General features: G+C 42.0%; 1 protein-coding gene across 1 annotated transcript in view; it reads left to right on the forward strand.

The window, feature by feature from the left end:
- Nucleotides 1–24,342, forward strand: part of Sdccag8 (SHH signaling and ciliogenesis regulator SDCCAG8) — a 195,293-nt gene that overhangs the window by 113,038 nt on the left and 57,913 nt on the right. Inside the window, exons 15-17 of the mRNA XM_032915108.1 lie at nt 10,985–11,112; nt 13,140–13,248; nt 20,397–20,528. Of these exons, the coding sequence (XP_032770999.1) occupies nt 10,985–11,112; nt 13,140–13,248; nt 20,397–20,528 (369 nt within the window). The remainder of the gene's footprint in view (nt 1–10,984; nt 11,113–13,139; nt 13,249–20,396; nt 20,529–24,342) is intronic.

Raw genomic sequence — 24,342 nt, forward strand, 5'->3', positions numbered from 1 at the left:
CACTGAGTTACAGTCCAGCTGCGTCCTTTACCTCATCTACTGTGGTGTGTTCTTCAGCCTTAGTGTTCTCTCTGTCCTCTTAGAATTATCCTTTCCTCTCCCTTTAAGAAACGATTGACTTAAGTTAGAACATTCTCAAGCTTCAAAACAATGTTGTTTTAATAATAATTACTTCTTATAAAGCTTTGAATTTTGAAGGTATGCCCTCAGAAGGCATTTGCATTCATTATATTTTCGTTATTTTTAATTTGTGGAACATTTGATTAAAAATAATGCTTTGACATGGGAGGTAGACCAGGGACAGACCCGATAGGTCAGCATGGAACACATATGAAGGGCATGTGGAAAGGCTACCTGTGTACCTAATGGCCACTTTTTTTTTAAAGCAAAAGAAAGCAGGTATCATTAATTCTAATGGCATTGTTTATTTAACTCAACAGTTAGAAAATAGTATCATTTCTATGTGTGATCGGGGTAACACATTATTAAAGATTTTTTTTTGCATCTTTTTCTTCCTTCTGTGTTCTCTCCCCATCTGAGTCTGTTTCACAGCACAGGGCCATTCCGTTAGCTCCATCTGAGATGCTCAATAACCTCCTGTACTAGCATTTACTAGCTATAAACTCTGTCCCTAATTTTCCCCACGTTACATAACATAGACACAGTTGCATTGTATGAGCTCAAATGCCAGGTTCTGATTTCTAGAGTTACAAGGTCTTTTAATAAAACGAAGTTATTTGGGCTTTTTAAAAAAATGTGTTGGCAGTAGCCAAGCCTCATTTTGACTGTTCCTGTTCTTACTATCCCTTGATGGGGATAAGGTAAAAGAGCAGATCGACTTTACCAGCATGATGGCACAAAGATCCCAGGTCTTACCGTCCATCTTTGATATGTTAGAAGTTGTCGAAAGTAACTTTGATAACGAAAACAACGACGCTAGTCCATTACTCAGACTCAGACACCCCTTAAATGGTGGCCCAGACTGGACAGTGCTAACTGCTTCATGTGGGGACCCCCACAGCATCTCAATATGACTTATGAGTGAGAACACTGAGGCTGACCAAGGTGAAGTTCCATGTTGACATCACAGTCCTGAGAAGGGCCAGGGCTTAAGCACTGGACCTCAAGTGCACATCCATGGTCCCATACAGCTCTAGCCGTTAGATGCGACATAGAAGGCTTTACTCTCCTCAGGCTGATTATCTTTGAGATTATTATAATTCCTGCTTTACTTTGAATATCTTCTAAGAAATAAATTCATATAATGATTGTACTAACTGCTATTTTTGGACTTACTGTGTTATCATTAAACCAAAAATATTGAATGTGTAATATTCGCATAGTTCTATAAAGAGAAGTACTGTCACTAACCCCATTTCTTTTCCTCGAGTAGGATGTTAGACCTCCTTAGGGCACAGAGCTAACACACAAGGGACTTTGCCAAGCCTCACAGAACCTAGATCAGAACCTAGTTACTTAAATTCTTCCTCCTGTGTTGAAAGGAGTGCCTTAGCCCTACTATCAGTACAGGGATAAAGAGATGATAGCTCAAAGCCCACCACTGCTCTCAGAGGTATTATGGGATTTCAGTTGCCTACATTCCACTTCTTGAGGCATGCCTAACAAGCAGAAATATAGAAGAGAGTTGGAAAATAGCTTTAGGATAGACGAAGGAGCAGATCATCCAGAGGGAGACAGAAAGATGTAGCAAGAGGGCTGATGAGGTTAAACTGAGGTTGTGAGAGGAAGTGGGGGACCAGCGAGCCCCTACATTATCTAGTAGAGGAGACTGAAGGATGGACGTAAGAGTTGCCATCAGCAGGTGTTCCGAAGCCAAGCAGAAAGAACAACAAATCGTGACACCCTAATTCCCAAGGCAAGAGCAGCGTTTAACTCATTGTGGAGAATGAGACAGCGAGAATCTAAAGATGCTCAGTCCGTTGCCTCTCAGGAAGTGTAGTACTTCTCAGCTGCTTAGTGGGCAAGTGACAGTGGTCTCCAGCATTGAAAGTGAGCATTGTATTTGGTGTGGTTTGTTTAAGAAAGCATTGGCATAGTTAATGTATTTTAAACATCTTTCTACTACAAATGGCCAGTATTCTCATGTGAAACATATCCCTCCTGACAATCCAGACTACTCAGCATGACTGTCATGTTTGATAAATAAGTTATTACAAAAATGTATTAATAATCTTGCTGTTAGGTCATATTTATCAATAAATGTAATAGCTAACAAATGACCCCAAATCTTCTCTGTGTCATTTCATATCCTATAAACTAAGATTTTAATAGCAGAACAGGAATTCTTCAGTGATCAATACTATTTGAGTATGATGTTCATCCTTTTTTGGTGATAGAAAGACCATATATTGATCCCATTAGTGTCTGGTTTGAAGTTATTCATCCGATGGATGGATACCTGAATATATTGATATTTTACAGGGAAGAAAAAACAAATGGACCAAAGACTTGGACAAATTTTACATGGATAAATGATGGCTGGAAAATAGGAATTTTTGATGTTATGAAGATGCAAAGTCAAAAATCACCATCCAACTTATTCATGTAGCATCAGATTTGAATTCATTTTTCAGTGTGGAAATTTGGGACATGTACTGTAAAGCAGGGCACAGAAGTGCTTTAATGTTCATGGGTACTTTGGCCAACAATCATTTAATGCATCACCCACCTCCCCACCCCTGCCCAGCGCCAGCGAGAAACAGAAAACTAGTCAAGTGCACATTTGATGGCCATTTAGTATTTAGTATACCTGCGGTTCCTACCACATCTAAAGACGCCATTGTAGAAATTGCTCTTACTATTGCTGTAGTAATAAGTGCTTTTCCTGCTTCTAATGTTGTCCCTTCTCCATCTGTTCCTTCCTTGCCGCCAGAGTGATCTTTCTCAAGCACGGGTGTGATCACAACACTCTCCTGCTTAAAACCCTACATTGGCTCCCTAGTTCCCTTGGGATGAGGGCCTTAAAAATAGCTTCAAGTTCTGGCTCCTGCTTCCATCTCTAGTCTCATCTTTCTTCAGTAATCTCCCCTCCACCAACTGCTCACTGCTACCCCACAACATACACACTCCAGCCTCCGATTTGCCACATGATTGCGGTTTTCCTCAGGCACCTGGCTCTCCCTCTTCCCCGGGTCTGTGCACATGCTACCCACTTGCTTGTCATAGTATTCTTCCAAGCCTTTGTAGGTTCAAGGTCTACTCAGACTGTAAGTCTTTATTTGTATAAGCCTCCTGGCAGCACCCCTCTCTGTCACTAGCCACTTCCTCACTCCTGTCTCATGGACCTGAGTGACAATAACAATGAAGTCCTATTTCAATACTTACTACACTCTGGTAGCTTTGCACTTTAAAGAATTTAAAAATTATTGCTTATTTTGTTGACTACACTGGAAATTCTTCCAGAGCATGGTCTGTCCTTTTTGTATTGGTGCATCTTGGAACATTTGCGTTTCTCGTAAAGAAGTTGCCTAAGTGTTTGCTGGATGGGCATTACACTATTTGAGCAAATATTAGCTTCCTGTATGTAAGGCAGTGCTGTGGAATGGAAAGGCACTGGACTTGGAGGTGGCAGACAGATCTCATTCTAGCTCTGCTAGTTAACCAGCTACACAGGTGACTTTGAGCAAGTCCTCTTGCGAGGCTGTGCAATGGCTCAGTGGCTAAGAGAGCTTGCAGCTATTGTAGGAGACCCAGGTTCTGTTCCTTGAACTCACATTGTCAGTTGGCTCACAACAACCTGTAACTACAGCATCCAGATAGCTGATGCTCTCTTCTGGCACCAACATATGCGTGCCACACACACATACAGATGCACATAAATAAATAAAAAAATAGTTTTAAAGGAGAGAAAGGAAATATCTTAATAACCCCAGCTTGAGATACTTCCTATAAAACAAGCGTATTTCTTCCGTATCTCTGAATTCATTGGAAGAAAAGACAGGTCAACGCATCTGACTGAGCCTCGTGAAACAGAAGGTGCAGTCAGGTGCTGGATGAAGCCACACAGTTTCCAGCTTGGTGCTAAGGAAAGGCGATACAATTCAGTGTTAAAGCTCTTCCTAGTATGAGGGAACACAGCAAACAAGCACTTTACATACGCCTTTTACACACACATCACACACTTGTACGTGAATGGGAATAGAATAGAACGTGTCATATATATATATATATATATATATATATATATATATATATATATATATATATATACATGCCTCCTGCTTTGTCTTGAAGGTGAGTTCTCAAGTGTTTTGGAACTGCTGTAAGAACATTTTTGGAGGGAGATGTATTTTCAGAGATGTCTGTTGAATATTTCCTTTCCTTTGTGTATATTTCTTTCAAAGAAATTGACCTCCTTTTAGTTTCTGCTTTCTTTCCAAGAACTGACTCATGCTTGGATCTGAGGCTTGGATCTCAACATTGCACTTAAAGTTCTGACACAGTTTCCAGCGAGGAAAATGAAAGCAATTTATCGTAGGAAAGATGGGGGATGCCACTAAGGAAGGAAGATTACAGAACTTGGGTCTTTCCTGGTTACCCCTCCCCAGAGCTTGGATGTTTACTTAAATATAAGTACCCAGCCATTGTTGGCAGTAGCCAGACACTACCAAGTCACTTGGTTCATCTCAAAACATGGAAGATACTGCGCCGTCTGCTAAGGTTATAACTGATTTGTGTTGCTATTGGAATAATAATGATGATAAAGCAAAATTAAGTCCTTAGTTAACATGTGAATCCTCTCATCACTTTTTCTAGTCCGTAAAAAGGACATGCATCTGGGAAGACTCTTAGGATGCTGTCCTAACAGCCATTCATTCATCTGCTCACATGTCCATTAAGTATTTACCGATTGTGTGACTGTATCAGGCACCATCCCGGAGCTGTAGATAGATTCATGGGCAAGCAAAGGTCAGTTCCTGTGTCTTTACTTTCAGACGAATGTGCATAGCTATATTCCTAGAAGTCTGTCCAGCTCAAGGCAGACACTGTCCATGGTACCTTTCGGTGTTCTTGCAGGCGGTGGTGTGTTTCTTGGCACAAGAGATATACACTAGGAAGATATGGCCCCAAACATACAGGATACATAGGAAAGTGGGAAGAACTATTTGACCTTCAGGATGTGACACATGAGACTCACATGTGTGGATGACTGAAGTAAGATCCTGACGTCTTTTTAACCCTCTGGACTTTCTCTGCATCTTTGTAAGTGACTGAAGAGAAGCAAATCCCTGCAGGTCAGAGGCAAAGAATATGGAATCCTAGGTTATACCTTTAATTGAGGAACCAAGAGAAATTTTATAGCCTTTAAGATTCTTTATTTGTAAAATGAAAACAAAAAGACAGCCTATCTAATGGGGTTGGTAGGAGGGGTATAGAAAAGATGGAAAGAACTTAGTTTATGATAAACATTAATAAATCTTAGCTTATCAAATGATCAGTACCTAAAAGGATTTAATTTTTTTTTCCTGTTGTTAATAAAGAGTCCTTTCCGGTCAGCCCAAAACTACTCTCATTATTGAAATACTTATTTTCTAACAGCCATACAAGTAAGGAGGTAGATGCCCCATTGACACATGTTGGTTTCTCCACTGGAATGCATAAAAGGACTTCCTGGACAAATGCTTATTCCAAGAGAACATAAGGCCACATAAAATGAGTCCACAGCATTCAGGCTAGGAAGACATGAAGCATACAAGGACAATGAGGACTTGTCACCCAGGAACCAGTTTGAGCAGGACTCCACTACCCAACTGCAGGATGAGTTGAATCTTCAAGGCGAGATCAGTAAACTCATTATAGAAAAAGGAGGTTCTTCCATGCAGGCAATAACCAACTAGCTAACAGTAACTAATAATCAGCTAACAGTAACTAATAACCAGCTAACAGTAATTAATAACTAGCTAACAGTAACTAATATGCATAAAGAATTATGGAGGAGAAACCTCATTCTCATTAGATGTGCGATATAGATAAGATGTTGTTATTACAATAAAATATTTGCATAATATCAGCATCTTCCAACAGATTGCCTATTAATTACAAAGGAGAAATCTGAGAGAGCTCACCCAACCCCATCCATTACAAGGCTGCCTGATACCAGCTAAAGTGGGTAATCATGTGTTTTTCTTCCCAGCCATTAGACCAGTGATGTGTCTCTGGTACTTTAAAACAGGTTGTAGTGGAAATGTCTATCATGGATATTGATTACCTCTATAAATGAAAGATTTCTTCCCTAGCCTGTAAGAACAATCATTAAACATTTCCAAGTATGTTAATGATACAGACCAAGTGATCAAGATTAGTGTTACCAATCTGAGACAAATGGGTACTGAGTGTCCAAAATACCACCTGAGCCAAACTCTTGCCTTCTGCTTCCCTCTCCATTCCTTCCAGAATAGATTTCGGCTAGTCAGCGTGCAAATCTTGCACAGGTTTGTTGCAGATCCCCTTTCATGGTGGTAGTGGTAGTGACTGTCGAGACAGGACATGCTCTGCAAGTGCTCTACAGCCAAGCTGAGTCCCAGCCTCTCAGACGTTCCTTCACCCAGAGGCGACTGCCACAAGTGCTCTCTTCTCTGCTTTAAAAATAAACCTCCCATACCCCCAGGGACTGTATATGTGATCATGGCATTTCAGAGCTCAGAGGTAAATTAAGGAGAGGTGTGGCAGATGGGAGGGAAACCTCAGTCACCACCAGAGGTGGCATTGGTAACACTGTGGGCCCATTGATGATGGACTGGAGGCTGATTGTTGAGCTCGAGGATTATCAATAATTTTATGAAGAGCTAACAGGTTGCTTTTGTTCTGTTACATTGCAAAATGGCAAGATTTAAAATAATAAGTGATGTGGAAAATAGAATTATAAATATTTGTATATTTGGATATTGTTGTTACTGTTAATGTTTTGTTTTGAGTTGAGCTCTCTCTATCTAGCCCTAGCTATCCTAGATCTTGCTCTGTACAGTAGGCTAGCCCTAAACTCACAGAAATCAACCTGTCTCTGACTCCTGAGTGCTGGGATTAAAGGCATACAGCAACACACTGGACAATTTGACATATTTTTGAAGCCTGTCTAATACCTGTCCAGTCCTTTTTATTCTCTTCTATAAAAACAAACATAAAACTCCTGCTGTGGTAGCACACCTTTAAGCCTAGCACTTGGAAGTCAAAGGCAGGTCACTCTAGTGTATGGAGAGTTCCAGGGTCGCTGCACCTACACGCTGCAGCCCCATCTCACAAACACATATGTGAGCATGGCCAGCCCCTGGATCATAGCTATCTAGGAAACTGAAAGAATGGAAGGAAGTGTTCCCATTTTTACAGTATTTGCTTCTTTTAAAACTTAACTTTATTGAAGCAAATTTAAGTACAATAAAAGTCAAATTTTGTTGATATGGGAACTCACTAGACAGTCCAGGCTAGGCTCAGCAATATCCAATGCTGGGGCCATAGGCATGAGCTGACACACATGGCAATAGTGACAAATTTTAGGTGTGGTTAAATGTGTTGGAAGAAGTATATAAGGTGAGGTATCACAGTTGTGACCCAGGTACTTTCCGGTCAGCCCAAAACTACTCTCATACCTTCCCCTAGCCACAGGACCCCGAAACATGCACTCCCTGGGTTTGGCACTAGGGACCATCACTGTGTAGGGTTTTCCAGTCTCGAGTGCTAAGTACACAGGATGGTAAGTATGACTCCCCTACACATGCTGTTTTTTTAGGGTTCATCCGGAGTCACGTGACCTTCCATAACAGTGAGAAAACCAATGAGAGAAAGCCTACTGGGGGGAGGGGACATCATCATGAGGTACCCAAGCCTCTCTGAGCTTTCTACACCTTAGCAGTCTTCCGTCTCTACTTTTCTTGTGGACTATTATTCCATAGAGGTATTGTCTGTTTGCCTTTGTGTAGCCTGAAGTCCCTCGAGTTCAGGCACACTAAGCCCCCCTTCAGGAGACATGGTGTCTAGTATAATTTCTTTCACATATATAATGAAAATTATTCAGTGGGTCATTTGAACATCTGAGTGGTTTTAAGCTAATTCTTTAGGTTCATTACTACATCATCTCTGGAGTGTTTATAAAAGAGTATTCCTTGAGCAAAGATAGTTTTATTCTTACCTCTGCACTGAAATCATTCGTTGTGTAACTTATGAGTGGATTTCAAATTGTTTATGGCCTTTGGGGTTTTCCTTGTAGATTGTGTTTTGCTGTTTGTTCAGGTCTAAAATGAGATGGTTACATGAAAGAAAAATGAGATTTCTTTTCAGATGTGATGGTGAGAAGTTGACCAAATGGGAAAGATCTTATAAGGGGAAAGAAGAACAGAGGAGGATGGGCAGAGGGGGAAGGAAGTCAGAAAACAGCAGTGTACCGGCCGTCTTCATGGAAAACAGCATGCAGACTCTCTCAGTAGAGTGGCTGCTCGGGGAGGGCAGAAGAGCAACCTTTGTGAAGAGAGCTCGGTTAGCCTATGGTCCTGACTTTAGTCAGCTCAGAATGGTACTTACTGGGCAGCTTCTCACTGCTGGGATTTATGTTGGGAACTGAGTCTGCCCCTGGGACCATGCAGTGTCTGTGTGACTGTTCCCGCATTATTGGCAATGCCCCTTTCTCTTCTCACATACACATTCAACAAGTCTTGTGGTCGTCTCACTCACAGCTCTAGCCCCAGTCCTGTGCTCAGACTCGGATAGGGCTGCTCCCTGGAAGAGTACAGAGGGCTCTCCAGTCAGTCCTTTCAGCCGCAGGACCTATGGCATGCAGTACTAAAAGCTGAACTTGTGTGAGCCCGAGAGAGTGCTGCCTGCTGCTAGAGACTTGGGCAGATCCTCTGGTGTTACCGAAAGGCTTAGCCTCCCTCGTTAGCCTTCCTTTTCCCTCCAATCCTCTCTCACCCCAGTCCTGCAACTGAGGGCTTAAGAGCATCCAGTCATTTAGCAAGCACTGCCTGTTTTTTATGTTCTGAGCCCTGATCTGGATATAAGGTAGAGAAAATTCAAGATTATAAAGGAAACAGTCATGTAAACTGATAACAAATGGATGGCATCACTATAGGGTGGACACAGCACATACTGAAGTCACCCAGGGCAGAATAGTTGATTTAGAAGAGACAGGAGAAAGAAGGGTAGAACTTTAAGGTTTGCCTGAGAGGTCTGGCTAGTGTGCATCGTATAGGGGTTGGCTGGGTGGGCCAGGGCATTCCAAGATGAGGAAGAAACATGTGCAGTGATCCTTAGCCAGAAAATACGTGGTGTGAAGGGGGAGGCAAAAGTAGCCTCGTCTGACTATCCATTTGTTGCGATATACTAGTTTGGAACTGAGTGTGAGACAAGACCTTGGAGTACATCCAGGGGGTGTTGTTGTTAGAAGTACCAGAAGGGACCTTATTTCACATTTAGCATGGACCCCTGATGATTCCATTTGAGCGAGGTGTGGGTGTATTTTCATTCTGGAGCTTTACACTACAACACTACCACATGCATTGACCAATCTCAGTACAGGCTTTCCTTATGTTGCCATATAATTAGAAGCCAGTGAATTGAAGTTCCACAGCGGTACATAGACTGGTAGTGATAGCTTTATGGAACTGTTTATTTTTAGTTTGGCAAAGGCTAGGCAGTAAATATCTCAATTAGTAAACTAAAGCAGCATGGATGAGAAATGCCCACAAGGAGATCAGGAGTTGGAAAAAACTGAGTCCCTTAATTGAAGGAAATCCTCATGTTGCTTCTCATAGAGCTTGAAGAACCCACCGAGCAAGGGTTCAGAGGTGGCATGCAACGTGAGCACAGTGTCGCTGCGACAAGGGCTGTGCCCCCTCAGCCTCAGCTTGATTAGGAGTTCCTCTCTGGGTGGGGATGTAGCTGGTAGGTAAGGTACCTAACATGCACACAGCCCGGGGTGAGTGCCTAGCACTTCACAAGGCCGAGCACGGCGGTGCATGCAGCCCAGCATTCGGGGTAGAGACAGGAGGATCATAAATCCAAGGTTGTCCTCAGTGACATAGCAAGTTTGAGGTCACCCTCCCTACATGAGACCAGTCTCAACAAAAGGAAAGAACAAAAAGAAGTTCTCTCATAAAGAGAGCCACTGATAAGGTGTCATCTTCCTCCTGCAATTCTGACAGCATGACCCACAAGGAAAGTTTATTGTGAAGAGAGGAGGGAAGTGTCCGTGTTCACACGCCTGTCCACTCACAGTGTGCAGCCTGGTGTATAGAAGTACTTAATGAAAGCAGGCACACAGTGCTGGCCTCTCAACATCCTCTGCCAGCATATTTGAAGTTATAGCTTACGTCTTGGAAGAAAACCAGAAGTAGTCTATGAGGCTTAGTTTTAAAGTAAATTTTCCTGAGACTAAGAATTAAGTCATGTTCTTCCTAGAATTTCACAGTTGTAGTAAATAGCGACCATCCAGAAGATGAAAGATCGGTGCTAAGACAGATAGAATAGAAAGCATGCATGCCGTGCTGTGAAGATGCAGTCAGGGTTGGGAAGCCTGCACTCAGGGAAAGGTGCTTCTAAGGTCAAGGTCTAAAGGCTGAGCGCTGGCCCAGCCCCACAGGGCTAAAGGGCTGGTACAGCTCCCACAGGGTGCTCTCTGATGTTCATGCTTCCACACTGTCATGTTCGAGCACACACACACACACAACACACACACACACACACACACACACACACACACACACAATCAGGTTACAAAATACAAGCGTTTCATTGTTATGGTTTTGTTTGAATTTTTAAGACTTCACCCTTCAGTCTGTTCTTCCGTGTGTATGCTACACTGTACAGAGAGAGTCCTTTGGATTGTTCCCTCCTCTGCAGAGTGGGGAGACCACAGAAAGATTGGCTTCTGCTGCTTCAGTTTACTACCTGTCTGCAGTCCGTGGTCTGTGGGGGAAGGGTGGAGGTCTGTGCACCTGCAGATTACGTCTCTGTCTGTCTCCTCTCTGTTTTGCAGACTGGAAAAAGATAGCATTCAGCAAAGCTTTAGCAACGAAGCAAAGGCCCAGGCCCTCCAGGCCCTGCAGAGAGAGCAGGAGCTGACACAGAAGATACAGCAAATGGAGACCCAGCACGACAAAACTGGTGGGTGGTAGGGAGAGATTAGAGCCTGGGCACTTGCTCACACGCCAGGCCCACGCCTCACTGTGAAATGACATCAGGAACACCTGTAACCTTTGGCTGGCCGAAGGGAGCAGATGCTAACTACACCGGAGATTCCGAATTACATATTAGTTAGCGTTTAAAAGAGAAAATGGGAAGTATTGCCCACTGTCTGTTGACTTCAGAGTGCTGCTCTCACATCTGTTACACCATCTGGATTATGAGTTTATTTACCTGTGTTCAAGAAACGTAAAGCTGAGAGAGACCACAACAAAGTAGAAAAACAAAGGGCTTGTTTTTGGCTGGGTTTTCAGGCACACATGTTATATAAAGAAAATAGCATCAGAAGCTCTGCGGGAAATGCTCTGAGCTTACAGTTAGAATCTCCTGAATAGCATTGAACAGTTCCCACAGTACACACATTATAGCTACTCTAAAAGCCTAATGAGTTTGCTTCAGCATCCAAACTGGAGAAAAGCTTTAGCCATTAATCGGTTCTTAATTCACTGTCGCAGCTGGATGTAATTCAGTGGCTCCAAATTGATATGTTCCTTTATTTAATCTTTGCAGCTTCGAACATTTTTAGCATTTGTATGATTTCCCCGCCTCCCCCAATGCAGTCGAGAGTGATGCTTACCCCTCTGCACTCGTCAGCTTCTCAGAACTGCTGCTAAAATTCACTAATACAAGGCATTGACCACAGCTGGCAGCTTGGCCCAAACTCGCCATCTTTCATCACGTTGGCACTATTCTGCAGACCGAGTTGGCCAGGAACTCTTTACCTTTAATTTGAAAGTAAAATGCACTTTGAAAATAGGCATTTGATGTGTGCAGTCAGAGCGTTATGTAGCTCCTTTCGCTTTTGAGTTGTGTGTTCACAGACAGTGTTAGTCAAAACAAGACAGTGGCAGCCATTATAATTCCACACCACATACTCCACGCTGATTGTACCATTAAAACAAAAGTTTAATTGATCCTGTCTCTTCCAGAAAAAATGTTGCTTAATTTCAGAGCCTTGATTTATCCTGCTTTGTGTGCTGCATGCCCCCCCCACATCATTATAGGAAATTAAAAAGGAAAAATTATTTATGGATGAATTTCACAGGATTTAATGCATATTATATTTAAAGATATGGTTAAAAAAAAAAGATTCCACCTATTGTAACCTGAAGTTCTTTAAAGGATTTTACTTATAAAGTCAGCTATTATGATGCCTCACGTAGACAGTTTCTTCTTAGAATTTAGCCAGAAGAAATAAAAAAAAAAATCCACAAGATTTTGTAGATTTTTTTTTTTAACTAACAGAAAGAGAAATTCGTAGGAGAAATTATCCTTGACCCACTGCTTCTCCTGGACCAAGAGTTTGGGGCAGGACCCGAGGGTTTGGTGATGTTTTAACTGTTAAAATTATCTCTAAGATCGTTTATTTTGCAAATACACACACAAATCACACTGTGGCCAGATCACTATGAAACACATGCTATGAAAGTAAGATAACATTTCTAAGGACAGCCGTGGATCTCACCTCACGACTAGAGCGTATGCAGACTCTAAGGGGGTAAAATATGGGCAGATAAGAGCCATCAAGCACCAAGTACAGTGTAGCAGAGAATTCCTCGGTTTTAATTTCGAATTATCTGGTTGTGAGAATTTTTGACACTGTTTATAGTAAAATTGTCAAAATAAAAATATAATATCTTGCATACTTCAAAGATATAAGCATTTATGACTTCATCTGAGATATTTGACAGTTTATGAGCACGCTAAAATGTTACACAAGCTGATATGATCAAAATTGTTCCTGGTATACAAGTTTATTGTGAAAGTAAATGTCTAACAAGACTCAGTGTCCCGCCAGATGACGAGTCCTTCGCTTAGGACACTGGCGGTGACCTGGTGGTCTAGGCAGGGCATAGTGATCTGAACGAAGCACTTTAGCACTATGCATCTGAAGTGTTACAGAGCAAAGCCGCGGACGTCTCACATTGGTGGGCTGTTGTTGTTTTTAGACAGTGAACAGTATTTACTGCTGACCTCCCAGAATACATTTCTGACAAAGTTAAAAGAAGAATGCTGCATATTAGCCAAGAAACTGGAGAAGGTCTCAGTGAAGAGCAGGTAGGTGATTGGGTAACAGTATACGTTATCTTTAAAATACTTTTACTTGATAGCTAAAATTTAGCCTTAAAATTGCATTTTTACTATATTGTAATTTAACATTAAAATTTGCTAATGATGTACGATTTCTGTGAAATCAGGTTTCTCTGTATGTATTTCTTTGTGATTGTCCATCTAGACAACCTTTCTGTTCCAAGGAGGGACTGCAGGGCCTTGTTTGCCGTGAGCAAGCATTCTGTTCCCAAACTACTCCCACAACACCACTTCGACATTTTTTCATGGTTATGTATACATGCTTGGCTCTTTATAACGTTATAACTTAAAACCATGGAAATTCAGGAGCAAAGGCCAAGCTCCCTGTTAGCATAGGAAGCCTGCAGACAGGTGAGACAGCTCTTCAATCTGGTGATACAGGTAACGCCTTAGTAGTCTACTTCCCAGTTTTTCAGAGCACACAAAAGCCGTCTTTAAGGTCAGTCATTTGGGACACTGAGCAAGAAAGCAGGCTTGGTCTAAGACATACTTAACTTTCTCAGCAGCATACAAAAGTAATTTGCTTCTTTTACAGATGAGGGAAAAAAAGCATGACCGTCTGACTAGCTTGTGGGTAGGAGAGTTAGAGTTTTGGCCTACATCTTGCTGTTACTATTACCCGTGTCTAGAGTCTCTCTTAAAGCCATGGTGATATTTATATCTGCTATTAAAGGAAGTTCAGGCTTGCTGGATATAGACACTTGCACCTGCAGTCGAACTGCCCAGCAGGATAAGGCAGGAGACTTTCTTGAGCCGAGGAGTGCTATGCCAGCCTAGGCATCAGAGCAGGAGTCCGTCTCTAAAAGAGAAGGAAGGAGAGGAGAGGCGGGTATTGCTCAGGCACAGAACTAATTATTGGAAAGGCTGGGAGGAAAAATTAACCTTTACATTCCTGTGGAGAGGTAGACAGTCTTGGGATGTAATTGTTACACTGAGAGCTCGGTTAGCTCGGGCTAACTCATATTATGTCCCTGGGCCCTTATTTTTCCTTCTTTAAAGTAATCAATTATACCCGATACTAGTCCAGTGAACTTGAACCTCTCAGTCCTGACTGCTACTTTGTACACTGAACATGCTCCTTCATATCTGACACATAGATGGCACCCAATGCATATTTATTAAATGAATGGGAAAACAGGTGTGGTGCTACCCCCACATGCTGGTCTGACTTCTGCTGCCAGCCTGTTCCTTTGTGGGTGACAAGCAGTATTCAGGAAAGAACTCTTTGGGATTCAGAGGAACCGCATTGGTATCTTGGTTTGTCAGTCATTTTGCTGTACGTGTAACCTTGACCATGCTGCCCAGTCCCCTTAAACCTCAGCTTAGCCAACGTGCTTCTGAAGCCATGTTACAGGAGAGTTTTGGCATTTGGAAGTACATTTAATGACAGGAATGAGAAGCATGAACACACACACACACACACACACACACACACACACACACACACACAGTTACCCCTGGACAGCCTCGGGGTGTTGGTTGCAGGGCTTACACCACACCTACATCCACAGATGGCAAACGCTCACTTTTGTAACGTCAAACAATGCAGGAGTTACATAGAACCTGCTTGTGTTTTCACATATTTCATTTTTAAATTTTATTTTATATTTTTGTGATGTTGGAGATGGAACTCAGGACCTAGCACAGGCTAGTCTGGTAGCCCAACATTGAGCAACACTGAGCCCTCTCCCACAAATGTGAAATCATCTCTAGGTTACCTATAGTGCCTAATACAATGTAACACTATGTGACTAGTTGTTATGCTGTACTGGGTGAAAGCTAACCACAGGAAAATACCTGTCCTCGGTGCAGACCCAGCATTTCTGTCTGTGCTTGGCTGGGCTGCAGAGGATCCACAGCTGGGGAGAGCAGCTGTGAGCCCCCGGCACAGGGCTCGCTCACCCCACAGTAAGACACAGCGACTGCTCTCACAGCACACACACCTCACTGACTGGGCGAGATATGAGCCCCATTTTCTAATGGGCAGAGTCTGTTTGTGATGAAAATATGGAGGGCCAAACAGAACCCAGAAAAGGTGGAGCTCATGACTTAGTGGATGAGGCCGTAACGCCTGGTTCTGAGTCTGAAGGAGTAAGACAGTAATGAATAGAATTCTCGGCGTTCTTCAAAGCTCAGGCCTTCCAAGTAGTGAACACACCATAAATTGCTCTGTGTTTGAAAGTTGCTATGTGCTTCACAAGACATTAGTAGAGGGAGTGAGCAGTCAGTCCCACTAATTCCTCCCCCAGTTCCTAAGCTCACCCTTTCCCTTGTGCCCGTTTGACATTCCATTTGGATATTATCTTCTGCTGTGAAACTACCTATACATCCCCGAAGACTCAGATGTCTCTTTTAAAATATAAAGCATAATGTGATAAGACCTCTGGACATGCTTCTGTGTACTCTGTGACAAGCTCTTGAGGTAAATCACTTCTGCTGGCTTTTTAGGTTAAAAGTTCTCTCATTGTGGAAATTCAGTCTCCAGAGTAATTATTTAATCCATGTAGTAATTTTGGTTCAGGTTATTCTAAAGTAGTGTAGTATATTTTTAATAAAAATAAAACATGATTTTTTGGTTAATAATAAAAAGAAATTTCCCCCTTTCCTTGCTAAAATTTCTGTAAGCCTTTCATGTTTTTCAGAATGCGACACTAAACAAATGGATTCAAAGCATTAAAGATGTGCTTTTCGCTTACAGAACTAGGCAGGCATTTGACTAGAGCCTGTGAGGAGTCACTAGAGAAGCGCTCAGTGGGACATTACCATAGCCTGCTTCTTCCCAGGCTCCTGCCGGGCTGCTCTCAGAATGTGTTGTGATTGTATGTGCACGCACGAGTGTGTGTATATCTCTCTCTGTGTGTGTGTGTGTGTGTGTGTGTGTGTGTGTGTGTGTGTGTGTTTCTCTCTAAGTAAACTGTACATTGTATTATGACAATGACGACTGTGTCTGTCTCGGAAGCCTCCATAGCCATCAGCCCAGTACTTAGCAGTGTGTGTACTCCACACTGTGCACATGGTGATGCCTGAATCCCTGGGGTGGGGAGTTGCGGATGGTGTTGTCCCACTTTAAAATGAAGCTTGACTTCCTGGTTCATGCCATGCATCTTTTATAGCTTGTTTTTGACCATCAGGCAAAAGAATTAATTCCATTTTGCTTTTAATTGGCACCAGGCAGACATTCTGGCTGGTTTTAGTTGAATATAAACCTTAGCTACCCATTCCCTCCATATTCCGTAGTACACTGAGCTTATATAGTTACAAGGTTGCTGGGGGAGATAAAGGAATATGCTTAAACATCTTTGATATAATTTATTTTTCTTTGTCAAAGTGAATGAAGTAAGTATTCTCCCTAGACATTTGGAAAATCCACATTAAAATGTTAGAGGTACATTTTGCATTGTGATCTCAAACCTGTTCTGGGACGACCTAGGGAATTTTGGGCACTGGCTGGAGTTGAGCCTGAGCCCAAGCCGACAGAGCCAGTGCATGCTGGAGACCGAGCATACTTCGTCCTAGGTCTCAGCCCCTCTCTCCTTGTGTGCTGGAAGGACAGGAAGGAGCACAGACCTGGGTCTGTGTGGTTTTGCTTCTCTTCGCTTTCCTGTCATTGTGACTCGTTGGGTTTGCTAGGCCTGTGGATTGATGTCTAGCACTGCCCATTGTGTATTCGTGATTTGCGTTTTGTAATTAAGAGGAACAATGGGAGTCCATGGGGTCTCGTTATATATAATGGTTGGTTTAATTTGTTTCACTTCTATCTTGTTAATTGTAAATTGATCATTAAGATTTGAATTCTAATCTGTCACCAGGGTTGTGAGCATTGAGCTAGAGTAATGGTCCTGGATTTAATCACTGATGATGAGAAACCAATTTTATAATTTTGGTACATATTGCAGTTCATATATTTTAACACTGTATTTTATGGTGTTATAAATATTGTTAAATGACTTTTAGTGTAGTTTTACTATGCGGACTGTAATGTATAAATTATATTACTGTTCTGGCAGCAGTAGGTATCCAACTGTGTGAGTTTAATTGAAGTAAAGAACACACACCCGGTTGAACTATTTTTTCCCCTGCATGTTTAGAGGACGTTAGGTTGAGCTGCTACGAAAATTATATTTTACAAAAGGAGGCTGGCATTGGCCTTCTGCTAATTGTTACCAAAAGTCAAATCACAGTCTAAAAGAATAAAAAATTAAGGTGTCATATTTTTCCTTTAAAAGCAATTATCACTGTAATCTGAATTATAGCAGTAAAATGTCTTCCATTCACGCAAACGCAATTACACAGTATAGCTGCTACATAAAATGCAGGGGAAATTCATGTTTCTGAAAGACAGACATTACCTACATTTCTAGGAAAGTGAATTGCAGTTTTTTTCCTTTTCTATGGAAGTGGGTGAGTGTGGCTTTCTGTTTTCTCTTTTCCGTTTGCAAACCACTAGTTGTATTCACGATATCGTCAGTTCCACCCAAATAAAGAATGATGTATGTACATTTACAGCAAAGCTGTATTGTATGACAGAAGCTGGTAGGCAAGTTGCCATTATAAATAAAGAGGAAAAAACAATATATACAACACAGAAAGGATTGTTACCATAGCATATATTACAGTGGTCTGTACTTGAAAAGTAACATTTACATTCTTGTGCTTACTAAAGACACCTCACGGTAGGGAATCACAAGGAAGAATCGGGGAACATTTTCCTGTGACGTTACTCTCTCAAGATGAGCACTGCTATTTTTGACATGCTCCTTGTCAGTCATTTTTCGTGTGCGTGTGAATGTGCCATGTAAAGTGACTTAAGTCCCGATGGGTACACAGTCTGCAGGTCTGCAGTTGCTTTCCACCTGCCCATTAAGAGACACTTTTCTTAGTTAATACCCCAGGAAGACAGTCAGAGCTGCATCGTTTGTTACATAATGGCTCCCCAGCTGTTTATGACACTTCCACCTTTTAACTGTTGTAGTCATAACACAGTCATAACTTTGTATATTTAATGATACTTTTACTAGAGATTCCTAAAAGAGAATTGTTGCTTCAAAAGCCAGACACACGTTTTAAGGCTACTAATGTGTATAATTTTGCCAAGTGTTGAATTAAATTCTTTTTAGTACATATGTCCCTATATAAATATGTGACAGCAAAAAGTGAAATATTTAAACAAAGAGTGAGTGTGAGCGTCCGTCGCCCAGAGGGTAGAACTGCCTCTTTAGAGACCGGCACTTTAAAATACAGATCCATGGTAAAGATGATAAAATACAGAAAAAGATGGACACACAGACTGAAAAACTTCTCCCACCCAGAAGCTATCAGTATTAATATTTGATGCATGTTCAAAATAACTTAATTGTAAAATAGAATTGTGTTATGCATGCTGATATGTAGTGTGCCCCCTTTCTTATCAGAGTGTTAGATTATAGGCCAGTAAATAAGACTAAGAAATTGTCATATTATCAGAATCTTATCTGCTGTCATAAGCAAGATCGCTGATGTCCTGATGACAAAATTTTGCATAAGGTTTCCATTTATTGGGTCAAGATCAAGCTTCTCTCTATAGGTAGCACTGCAGCGAATCTAAACATAAACATATGGCTTTTCAAACATATGGTTTTTTATATGTAAGCATTTTATATTTTGATATAATAAGGTCTACTTTTCTTTGCAAATGGTATCATTCTTCTTAGAAGCAGCATAAGAATAAGTGCTGGTTCTCTTCCATGGGTTTTATTATTTTCCTAATTTGGTTTAATGATATTTTTTCTTTTGGCATTTATTTCAGCATATGAATTAATATAGTTTAGAATATTAATATAGTTTGGAAATACTTAATTCAAAATATTGTTAAGGCTTCTAGATTATGCTTAAATTGGGTGTGATTTTGAATGGATAAACATGAGCCAATTTTTTGGGGATGTATATGATTACAATTATGAATGCATTCTTACCAGGAGAGGCATGTGCAGAGTGAGTACCTGAGCTGCTTGGTGGTCCTGCACATCACTCAGGAGGCAGCAGCAGTGAGTTCAAGGCCAGCCTGGTCTAGAGAATGTGTTCTATGACAGCCAGGACTACACAGAGAAACCCTGTCTTCACACACACACACACACACACACACACACAGAGAGAGAGAGAGAGAGAGAGAGAGAGAGAGAGAGAGAGAGAGAGAGCAGGGGAGGGGGTATATTCTGTCCCACCTGCAAACTGTAAGAATGTGAAACATACAGCACAGTTTCCAGGCCTGCTGACCTGTAGAAAGAGAAGACCCTGCTCGGGAAGAGCTGCCTTTAGGATGCATGTGAGGAGGAGGAGAGGGAGGACTGAGGTGGACTGACTCTGCCCCACTCCCGCCATCACAGTGCTCTTTGGGATGAGCAGTTTGTGGGGTGAGATTTCCTTTAGCAAATCCAGATTCTTCCCTATAGAGCAAAGGACAAAGGGGGTGGCCTTGTGTAATAAAGTACTCCTTTCTGGGGAGGAAACTAATTTCCTGTCAAAAGTGTTATTAACTTAAAAAGTTACTCATGATGTGGAGACATTAAAAATGTGACTTCCAACTGATGAGAGAGCAGGCATGAGGAAATGTCATCAATGCCGGCAATCTAATTTTTAAAAAGACATACTGCCTCTTGGATACCTTTCTTATCTTTTTTTAAGAGTTGGGACTGTCGTCCAAGACACTGGATGTATAGTCTGTGTCCCAAAAGAGCTCAGTTCTCAGCACAGGGAGCATCTGTTGGTTCTGGTCTCAGCGCAGGCCATCCTCCACTTGTTATAGCGCTGACTGTGTGCAGTCCAGGAGCAAAGTAGGAAGGAGGCGAGGAGGTTCCCTTTCAGAATATAGACTTATATGGAAGCACCAGTTTCCCCATTGTAACTAGATCCCCTGTGTGACCTCTCAGACCTCTCCAGTACTACAACTGGAGCCTCTGTGTGTAATGTCTATTCTTCTACTAGGCATTTCAAATTTTCTGAAATATTTTTGATATGAAATATTTTTTCACTACAATGTCTTAAGCATAGAGTTTAAGATAACCCTAGGTTTATACAATGAAAATACATTCTAGTAAGGTGAATCTCAACTATCTACTCTGTGTTTCTATCCTCTCTAGATCGGAAATAGTTCAACTCAGTCAAGAAAAAAGATACTTGTGTGATAAGCTAGAGAAGTTACAGAAGAGAAATGACGAACTGGAGGATCAGTGTGTCCAACATGGGAGGGTGCATGAGACGATGAAGGAAAGGTAAGGTGGGGCTGTTGATCCAGGACGGCTCGGTTGCATGCTGAGGGTGCCAGGGTCATAGGCAGGAGAATCCCTGTGGAGTAAGTAGAAGTTAGGGTTCTTAAAGTAACCAGGTATATACCCATGCCTAATACTTCTCAGTAGTTAGTGCCTGAGATTTGGGTGTTCTCACTGCATGCAGAGAAAAGCATTCTCTTTTACTACTTTCAAGAGACAATGAATCGAGCTTTCTCAAGAACACTGGTGAGACTATCTCCCTTAAAGTGTACATTAAGAGCATTCTAGCATAACTGGACTTCAGACCTCTCTTCCTAGCTACCAGACTCTACTACATCATATATGATAGTGTGTGTGGAAGAGCTGAAGCTGCTGGTTAGCTTTGCTGCGGCTGCACTGTGCAGACCAATGGCCCCTTTTAAGTGGTGTTTCCTTAAGCAAGTAGGTGAGCATGTCTGAGCTTTCTCGCCTACCCACATGCTGGTGTTGATGTTCTTATCAACAAGATACAAGATGGAGTAAGCCACTGGCTACTAGTAGTCACCTACGAGGTGCCACCAGGGGTGACTACTGTCTTTTCCAGAGATAGACATTCAGTTCACAGGGAGTAATGGATTTGCCCGAAGTCACTTATGGAGTACATGGTAAGGTTCAAACTCAAATCTTGAGTGATTGACTCCAAATTCCTTTTCCCTTTTGTATAGTATTTTCTTGGCACTTTATTTTATTGTAATAAACATAGCCCTCTTTTATGGATATGCCATTTCTCGACTCTGGTCATAGAGTTCCCCCGAAATAAAGTCTGTATTTCATAGCAACAGCGAGCGCATTCTGTAGACTTGGACTTGTGTACTGAGCAGCTGTCAGCTTCCTCGTGGAGATGTCATCACGGCTTTCAAGTTCCCATCTCTACTCCATCCCTGAGACCTTCTCTGTGCCTTCTCTGTCTCCATTTAGATACTTAGGAGGGAGTGGGAATGTATGTGGATGCACTGAAGCCTAAGGTAAAGCCACTGGAGGAGACAATAGTGTTGTGCTTCAGACCTTGACGATCCCTTTGTTAGGTGTAGGGGAAGGACCCGGGTGTGGGCTGCTGTCCCCCACCAGCATGTTAAGTACAGGCAGATGGTAATAAAGTGCTTGTATTCTATCTCCTTGAACCCAGACAGTACCCTATGTTAGGGGTGAGCAAACTTGTTGTTTTTCTAAGGGTCAGGGGTGAGCATTTTAGCCTGAAAGCCTGCCGTTTGCCCTGGTACCCTGCCTTTTAATTCATAAGGCACACACGTGGTCACCATTTCCCGTGCCTGGAGCATACCTGGGAAGGGGCTGCTGTCGTCATCTCCATGTCCAGTTATAAAATTAAGGCTTTTAGAAAGAAAGATGCCAGCCAGAGGTCAGAGAACAAATGAATGATTGATCTCATCAACGGATATTCATTGATTGCCATTATGTATCATGTGCTACTAGGTCTCTGTCACCAGCTGGGACTAAAACAGCAAAGCAGACATGGCACTCCCTTGGTGGAACTTACATGTTCTTAGGGAAGCTGAGCTTGGAAGATAGGTCTAGACTGGAGACAGAAATTGCCCTTGACTTTGGGGGGATGTTTGAAACCTTGGAGATAAATGGGTCATGAGGAGGGAAAGGGCTACGGACCCTCAGGAGCATCCACACTCTTAAGGATAAGCTTAGAAACAGACAAAAGAGATACTACTGCCACAAGGCAGCCCGAGCAATACATGGAGGACGGTTATTCCTCCCAGTGACGAGACTGCCTTGGGAAGGAGGAAGCCTTCAAGCAGATGCTCAGCCACACAGCAAGACAGCAAACATCTGTTGGCCTTGGTAACGCGCACATTACCAGTCAAGTGAGCCAGAGCCATTGTTGGTGGAGAGAGGTGCAGACAGTAGTTGACAGTTACGGGTGATGTAAAAATCTGAAGTAGCTTTTACCACTGTTCTCACGAGATGAGATGCAAGGATGTATAGGAGGGCAGAACAGCCAGCTCCTAGAGGCCGTGTACAGAAGGTGCAGACAGTTTGGAGCAAAGAGGTCTTCGTTTTACATTGGAGTAGTTGTAAATTCATTAAATAATATTATTATAAAGACCAACAAAGTCTCAGTGAACAAGAAAGATTTTCCTCTTGTGTGAATTTAGTCTTAAAAGTCCATGTTAAAATAATAGTTTTGGTTTTGTTTTTCTGTTTTAAACCAAATACCTAGTCCTGTGTCTCTCCCTAGAAAAGAGACAGGATGCGGGCCCCTGGGTGTGGTGAAGGACTGAGGCCAGGTCGGTAGAGCCCTGCTGAGTGCTGTGTCCCCTCCCTCATGTGGCTACACTCTGTCTCCAGCCCCAGCCCCCTGGCTCTGCTGTCAGTAGGATAGTCTGTGAGTCTTTCCTTCCAGAGAATAAGTGAGCAACTTGTTTGAGTCATGTGCACAGTGCCATTGAAGCCTCTCGTTGAAACAGGCGAGCTAATGATGAATTTAATCTGTAAGTCTGAAAACCAGGAGATCATCTGTAGGAAATCCTCACATTCGGTTTTGCTAGTGGAAACTTTATTCAAGAGTCACTGCTAAAATAGAAAATATAATATTGGATTTTTATATAAGCCAACATTTTGATTTTGTAGAAGTTAAGACTATTCACAATTTTCCAAGAAATACTTAGAATCTAAACCTGAAATTATAATTAGCACCCCATCATTTTCAGACAAAAGACAAATTCCATAAATATGTTAGATTATACATTCAGAAAACAAGAATTCTAGAAAATGCAACTATTTTAATTTGATTCTATAATATGGATTTGGTTTCAGCTTGACATTTTAGAGTATATGTTGATGCTAAAATGTATTTATGCTGTTGGCCAAACGTAACGTTTTCCTATTTGATTAATATATTAAGTGATATATATATATATGTATATAAACGTTATTTATGAAATAGTAGATTTCCATGTAAATCTTCGTATTTGTGTTTATTTTAAATGAAATGTTTACACTTGAAAGTTTCCTGCTCATGTTTTCAGCCATAATAAGGGGATGCTTTAGCACTTCATACAAGAATTCTCAAAGCTGTGTTTCTATGAAAAGGGTTTGAGAGACGTCTGAGGACGCTGAGCTAGGAAAAGAGGCAAGGTTGTAAAGTTACAGAGAGTCAACAGATATCTAACCACTAGATATTAAGCAGTATGGATTTTGGACTTGAGGGGGTCCCTTCCCCAATCCTGCAACTACAGGAGGGCCTGATGGAGAAAGTGAGGTGTACTCTGCAGGTTGTGGGGATCTCGTCTGTTCTGTGTCGTGTTCACCAAGGATGACTCTGTGGTGGTTCTACTGTGCTCACTATCATGGACAGAGAACACGCTGTGTCCTTGGACTTGGGTGCTAGCCACCTTTTTACACTCCGTCAAGCACCTAGGTAATTACTTTTAGAAGAAAAAATGAGACTTTTTGGTTCACCGTGTTGAAGGTTTCTGTCCAAAGTCAGTTGATCCTGTTGCTTTGGGCCTGATGCAGCCCTGGTAAAAGCTGACAGAGAAAAGATGCTTACCCCGTGGTGGCTCTTTGGTAAGCTTTTCATCGTTGTGACAAGGTGCCTGAGAGCATAACTTAAGGAGAGAGGCTTATTTTGGATCCTAGTTTCTGAGGCCTCAGTCTGCCTCTGGCTGGTTCAGTTGCTTTGGGGATGAGGCAAAGCTGGATACCACGAGAGAATGTACCTGAACTAAACTAACAAAACTGCTCTTCTTTTGAGGGTCCAGAAGCAGAGAAGGCCAGAGCCTGAGACAAAAAGTAGCCTTCAAGGACA

Source organism: Rattus rattus, chromosome 10 (assembly GCF_011064425.1).
Source record: "Rattus rattus isolate New Zealand chromosome 10, Rrattus_CSIRO_v1, whole genome shotgun sequence".
Classification (NCBI taxonomy): domain Eukaryota; kingdom Metazoa; phylum Chordata; class Mammalia; order Rodentia; family Muridae; genus Rattus; species Rattus rattus.